Genomic DNA, 6,493 nt, shown 5'->3' with positions numbered 1-6,493 from the left:
ACCTTTACAGGCTACACTGACTGAAGCACCTTGATGTACCCTTCAATGTAACCTTAACTCAAAGACATATTTTTTCCAGCATCCTGGGATTATCACACAAGTCCAGGAAAAGACACAGCTCCTCAGGTCTGCCCCAAAGCATCTTTTTGGCTGATGTAGGACTACATCTGTAGTCCTTAATCCTTTTTTAAAAGATTATTTTATTTTTAGTGTTTTTACATTCACTCAACCGCCCCCCCCAGTAAACTATAGCCTTTTGTTTATAGTTGTAGCTTAAAAAGTCTTTTATGCAAAGAATATTTACATAATAAAACTTAAGGTACCAAAAAAAATGAAAAACGTTTCAAAGTATCATATTTACAACATGGGAATGTACAATTTTTAACCTATAAATGGAATTACATTATTTACATGTATATGCATATGGAACTATATTGAAATTGATATTTAATCTTTTGGTACTGAAGATTGATACTTCAGTACTGTTTGAGATCAGGATTTTCATATAACATAATATTTTATATACACATTCGTATACACATATAAACTGGTTAAGAAAGTGCTTTCCAAGGCAAAAATGGTTGCCTATGATGCCAGAGCATCCATGGAGGGATCAAAATCTGCCGGATGGCAGGCATGGCATCCAGTTGAAGCTCCACCCCCTTTTGTACAGGCATGTGTGTGTATATGTGTGTGACTTGTGCACCTGCAGGGGGGACAGGGCTTCAACTCTGACATCACTCAATGCGGAGACCTGCTAGAGAGCCAACGCTTCCTTCATTTTCTCAACAATTTCATACTCCGCTATGGTTCTTTGCCAATTGTGCTTCTACAGTTTTGTTTCTGATGATTCCTGTGGGATTGAAAGAAGGAAACAAACTATATATCGATCCAAACAACATTTAAGATATTTCAAGTGAATAAAGTCAGGGACTGACATTGAGGCTTAAATTGGGGTGCTGGTGGGTATTTTTTAGGCCAAGCTAGCCATTAAAAAATTTTTTATTATTAGATGTATATCCCTCCTTTATTCATACAATTCAAGGCGGTGTGCATAATACTCCTACTTCCTATTGGGAGTAGGTTGGGCTGAGAGAGACTGTCTGGCCCAAAGACACCCAGCCATCTTACATGCCCAAGGAAGGACTAGAACTCACAATCTCCTGGTTTCTAGTCCAACACCTTTACCACTACACCAAACTGTCTTTCTTTTAGCACTACCAGAAACTTAACATAGCTATTTGTCCTAACAGCCAGGAACCATGCTGAGACAAGGAATAGGTCTCTAGTGCTTTATTACTGCTACATTAGACAGAAAATCCTAACAAACTGAAGAAGCGTGGGAAAACCCAGACAGATAAACCCCAAAGTCAAGGTGGGTCTGTTCTGTGTCTCTTTGAATGGCTGCTCAACTCCTCAGTACTATGTATGCGTTTTCCCCCCTGCATAGGGGCCCCCTCCTGCTCACCATCAGTATTCATGACACTATTTGAGCATTCATTGGGGGAGGGGGAGAGGAGCAGAGAAACTGCTTCCCCCAAGTCAGTAATGTGCTGCTTCATTTCAGTGGTACGGATCCTGGGGTTAGGCTGGGGTTTTGAGTTGCCCAACCTGGTTTAATCCTACTATAGTAGGAAAGAGCTCAGTAGGTTAGCAGCTCATGCCAAAAAAGCTTAAGCGGGTCAGCCCAGGTTGGTACTTGGCTGGGAAATTCCTAGGAAATCCCAGGACTATTGGATAGAATAGGAAGAAAGCAACAGCAAGTTGCCAAAAACAATGTTGGGCCTAGGTGGTCACCAGAAGTGAGCTGGATCCAGAAGAAACAGACTTAGTAATGGGAAATAGGGCATTTGCACCAGTGTATTCCAAAAAAAAAAAGGAAAGCGTTTGTAATTAGAAGTGCTTCTTGTCTGCTTTCCTCCCCATCAAAATTCAGTCCCCTCATGCCCTCTAGGAGAGCTTCTTCCACACTCCAGTCGGCCCTCAACTTTATTGATCACACTTGAGATGGGGAAGAGGGCCTTACCGTTAGCTCCCGATTGCGCAGTCCTCCATTTGTGTTAATTATGTAGTGATCTTTGTTTTCATTTTCCTGTAATGGAATAAATGTTCTGCTGGTAACAATGGATTTTTTTAAAATTTAAAAATCTCTGTTGATTTGTAGTTAGTCAGTCTTCCAGCAGTCTCAGCTGGATTACCTACATTTCCAGAATAAATTACATGAAGTTATTGGTCCAGGGGTGTCTGTAGATTATGGTCTAGAAAAGCTAAGATGGCAGCCACATGAAAAAGGGGTGGAACTTCAGTCATACCATTGTGGCCACCATCTAGACTTTTTTGATCATACCCTGCAGACACTCCCGTATTGGTCCATCTTCTGTACGGAAAAAGAGGGTTGTAGAAATCTGTGGGAAGCAGGCAGTGAAGGAATAATTCAGTGGGTGTGAGAAGAGGCAACTCATCCCGGAGATCAGGGCCATGAGAAGGAGATATTTCAAGGAGACCCTGCTGCTTTAATTGGCTTGCTATAATGCTGCCTGAGAATTTACTCTTACAATTTTCAAGGTTATGCTTTTAATCCCAAGTAGCACTAAAGGTGCCTTTCTGAAATCTGCATGGCCCTCTCTATTTTGCCAGCTATCTGGGCCTTGACAATAGCTTAATGCAGTGTTTCTCAACCTTGGCAACTTTGAGATGTGTGGACTTCAACTCCCAGAATTCCCCATGCACAGCTGGCTGGGGAATTCTGGGAGTTGAAGTCCACACGACTTAAAGTTCCAATGTTGAGAAACATTAGCTTAATGCCAATATTAATGCTATTTCCCTCCAAACTAACAGTAGATACATACTAGTGGTTCTAGAGGAAGACAATAAGATGCTGGAAGCCCAGGTGGAAAACAGAAACCACAACAGGTTGATAATTCTTGGTTGCAAAGTTCCAGTCACCCCAGATCCCCAGATCTTAAATTATATTTTTTCCCTTATATTCTGGATATGCATGGTTTTAAGTTCTGCTTAAAAGTACAATAATTGCATGTATATACTGTATATCCTCACCTTAATGGCTTTGAGTTTTGATGAGCAGGTTACAATATCCTTCTTCACCAATATATATAAAATTGCATCGTGAATGGTCAGAAAAAATATGGATGGCTTAATTTCATCATTGAAAAATCCACATTGTTGTAGCTTCTCCAGAAGGCCATCTTTGTGGGGGGTGGATTGGAAAAGAAAAAAAGGGAAGGGAAAAAGAGAGATGTGGGGGAGAGAGAAACAGAATTACAGGCCTAAAAAATGGTGCAACTAGTCCTTAAACAGTATCATTTAATTTTGTTCCACATACTTCCTTTCAGATTCAGTATCTCATTTGCAGGAATGCAGTGTCTAACATCATGAGTGCAATTATTACTTTTTTAAAGCAGCTTTTTTAAAATACACATCCATGTATAGTATTATTTTACAGGGGCATCCGTAGGGAGGTAAAAATGTCAATAAGAGAGGGGCAAGGGTTCAATCATACAGTCATGCCTGCTGCCATCTTGATCTTTTTATCCACTTGGGGACTTACCTATTGTTTAGATTTAGTTTTATTTCTCAGCTGTCTTGGACATCTTAGGAATGGAAAGGCAATTTAATGTTGATAAATTATTAAATAAAAGTAAATTCCTACTGGTCTGGGGGAATATCTTCAGAAGCAGGAGGAGGAAGAGCTGCAGCCAAGGCAATGGTCAGGTAACAGAAGGAATGGGCTAACACCACCTTTATTGTAAGGTTATAGTAACAGAATCTTACCAGTCTGAAAATACAGCTGGCTGTGACTCTTCCTCCTCCTGTTTCTGTAGATATTTTAAGGTATCTGAGACCCTTATTTTAAATATAGGAACACAATACTGCTACTCACTCCATGTCAGTCTACCCAGTGAGAGGGATGGCTGAGCTTCTTACTATCCATGAGCACCTATGGGTTGCCTTGCTTTTTCATGTCACAAACCTCAGAGGAACTGAGACTAACACTGGAATTATCGGAGACAAAACAAAACAAAAAGAACAGTCCCTAGAGTAGGGTTTCTCAACCTCCCAGAATTCCCCAGGCAGCATGAACCAGGGCAAGAACTAGAACCAGAACCAGAACCAGAACCAGAACCAGAACCAGAACCAGAACCAGAACCAGAACCAGAGATGGAACCAGTACTGGAACTAGACCTTGAACTGAAACTAGAACCAGAGCTGGAACTGGAACTGGAACTGGAACTGGAACTGGAACTAGAACCAGAACCAGAACCAGAACCAGAACCAGAACCAGTACTGGAACTAGAACTGGAACTGGAACTGGAACCTGAGCTAGAACTGGAACCAGAGGTAGAACTGGTATAGGAACTGGAACTGGAACTGGAACTGGAACTGGAACTTGAACTAAAACCAAAGCTAGAACTGAAACTAGAACTAGAACCAGAGCTGGAACTAGAACTGGAACTGGAACCAAAGCTAGAACTGAAATTAGAACTAGAACTAGAATCAGAGATGGAACTGGAACTGGAACTAGAACTAGAACCAAAGCTAGAACTGAAACTAGAACTAGAACAAGAGCTGGAACTAGAACTGCAACTGGAGCTGGAACTAGAACCAGAGCTAGAACTGGAACTGGAACTGGAATTAGAACTAGAACTAGAACTAGAACCAGAGCTGGAAATGCAACTGCAACTGGAGCTGGAACTGGAACTGGAACCAAAGTTAGAACTGAAACTAGAACTAGAACTAGAACCAGAGCTGGAACTAGAACTGCAACTGCAACTGGAGCTGGAACTGGAACTGGAACTAGAACTAGAACTAGAACTGGAACTAGAACCAGAGCTAGAACTGGAAATGGAACTGACCAGAACTAGAACCAGAGCAAGACCCAGAACTAGAACTAGAACTAAAGCCAGAACTAGAGCCAGAGCTGGAGCCTATGCTGGAGCTAGAACTAGAACTACAACTAGAGCTAGAACTGGAACTAATATAAATAGAAGCATTGTTTTTCAAATTATGTTGTTTAGTTTCAATTTTTTAATTTATAAACCTTCCATCCTTTCTTGTAATAAAAAACCATTTTAAATACTTGGTAAGATCCATTTTTAAAAAAAATGTATTTCAGATTGGAGACTAGGCTACAGCCTATGTGAGACGCACATTTTGAGACCGTCATTGCTCTTTTAAAGTCATGAATGGAACAGGGTCAGCTTACCGTGTGCGCCTACAATGTAGACTTCGACATCAACCCGGATGAATTCTCTCAAAGTCTGTTAAAAGAGAAATGGGTGGTATTTAACGCTAGGTAGACAAAGGCATACACAATAACTTAAAGGAATAGCCTTCTAAGAACAAGAGTGATGGATCTGGGATTGTTTCAGAGTCAGAGAAATTCTGCATACTGAGGTACCCTTGTATGTGGGAATGTAGGATTTCCGTGTCTTACACTATACCAATACAAAACATACCATTTTTTTCCACATACCGTATTTGCAGCAAAGGAGACCCTTGCATTCCTTGTACACAGTCAGTTGGCAATAGGATTCATACAGTTTTCCTTTAAAAAGTAGCTGAGAAGGACAACTCTACCGCTGCTAAAATGGTTAAGAGGCCTTCAGGCGGCACACAACTCTTGGTGATGGTACCTATGAAGTTCTGTTGGTAGCATTATGGAAATCTTTGCCACTGCTTTCTTCTGTGATGTCCTTTGATTTCCCAGTCTGGCCCACAACCCCTGGAATGTTTCTCCCATCCAAGTATCAATCAGAGCTAATCCTTCTTAGCTTTTGAGATCAGTCAAGCTCAGCTAGGTGCTGCCACCCACAACTGCCAGCACAGCACTGCTGCAGTCCCTCTGCCATCAGTATGATTAGCAGTAACAGCAGATGAGTATTTACCTCGCTTCAACCCCATTGGCAGATGCTGCTTCCATGGAATTAGCAGCAATATGTTTTTTCACTCCAAATCGGTCACAGCAGGACAAAATATATTCTACAAGTTTCTAACATAGCTCTTCTCTTGTCCTCTTGTCAATTATTCTTTACATTGTAACATTCCTGAATTCTTTGTGGCAGTTATATGAGTCGAGGAAAACACCACGGTCCTTGGAAGTTGCAGTTCCGGTCCCTTGGAAAGGTGGACTAGTGGCCCAGATTCATCTTCTCAGCTGTGTAGCTGAGAGTGTGAAGAAAGAAATTCTCTGTTCAGATCTGGCCTCCGTCATGAGCTTACGGCCCACCTCCATCAATCCCAGTGCTCTTTTTCCCCACAGCTGCATATAGGGAATAATACTGGCTTTGCCTACAGACCTGACACAAGGATTAATGAAGGAATACAGCTGCAGTGATTTAGATATTTGAAAGTACTACAACAGCGATGGGGATTAGAAATATAATAATTGTAATAATTGTAATAATTGATTGTTCTCTTAGTCACGAACGCTGTGTTTCACAACGTTAGCTTTTTTAGCCTACTTAAGCAGCGA

General features: G+C 41.2%; 1 protein-coding gene across 2 annotated transcripts in view; it reads right to left on the bottom strand.

The window, feature by feature from the left end:
* Positions 1-418: 418 nt before the first annotated feature.
* The window catches only part of SLC26A3 (solute carrier family 26 member 3), a 31,731-nt gene continuing 25,656 nt past the window's right edge, over positions 419-6,493 (bottom strand). For both annotated transcript variants that reach the window (XM_063307991.1, XM_063307993.1), the window contains 4 exons: positions 5,225-5,279; positions 3,058-3,206; positions 2,027-2,092; positions 419-853 (listed from right to left, as the gene is read on the bottom strand). In XM_063307991.1, the coding sequence (XP_063164061.1) occupies positions 830-853; positions 2,027-2,092; positions 3,058-3,206; positions 5,225-5,279 (294 nt within the window). In that variant the 3' untranslated portion in view covers positions 419-829. The remainder of the gene's footprint in view (positions 854-2,026; positions 2,093-3,057; positions 3,207-5,224; positions 5,280-6,493) is intronic.

This window comes from Candoia aspera, chromosome 7, assembly GCF_035149785.1.
Source record: "Candoia aspera isolate rCanAsp1 chromosome 7, rCanAsp1.hap2, whole genome shotgun sequence".
Taxonomy (NCBI): Eukaryota; Metazoa; Chordata; class Lepidosauria; order Squamata; family Boidae; genus Candoia; species Candoia aspera.
Note: the sequence above shows the minus strand (reverse complement) of the source record. Positions and strands in the feature narration are given on the sequence as shown.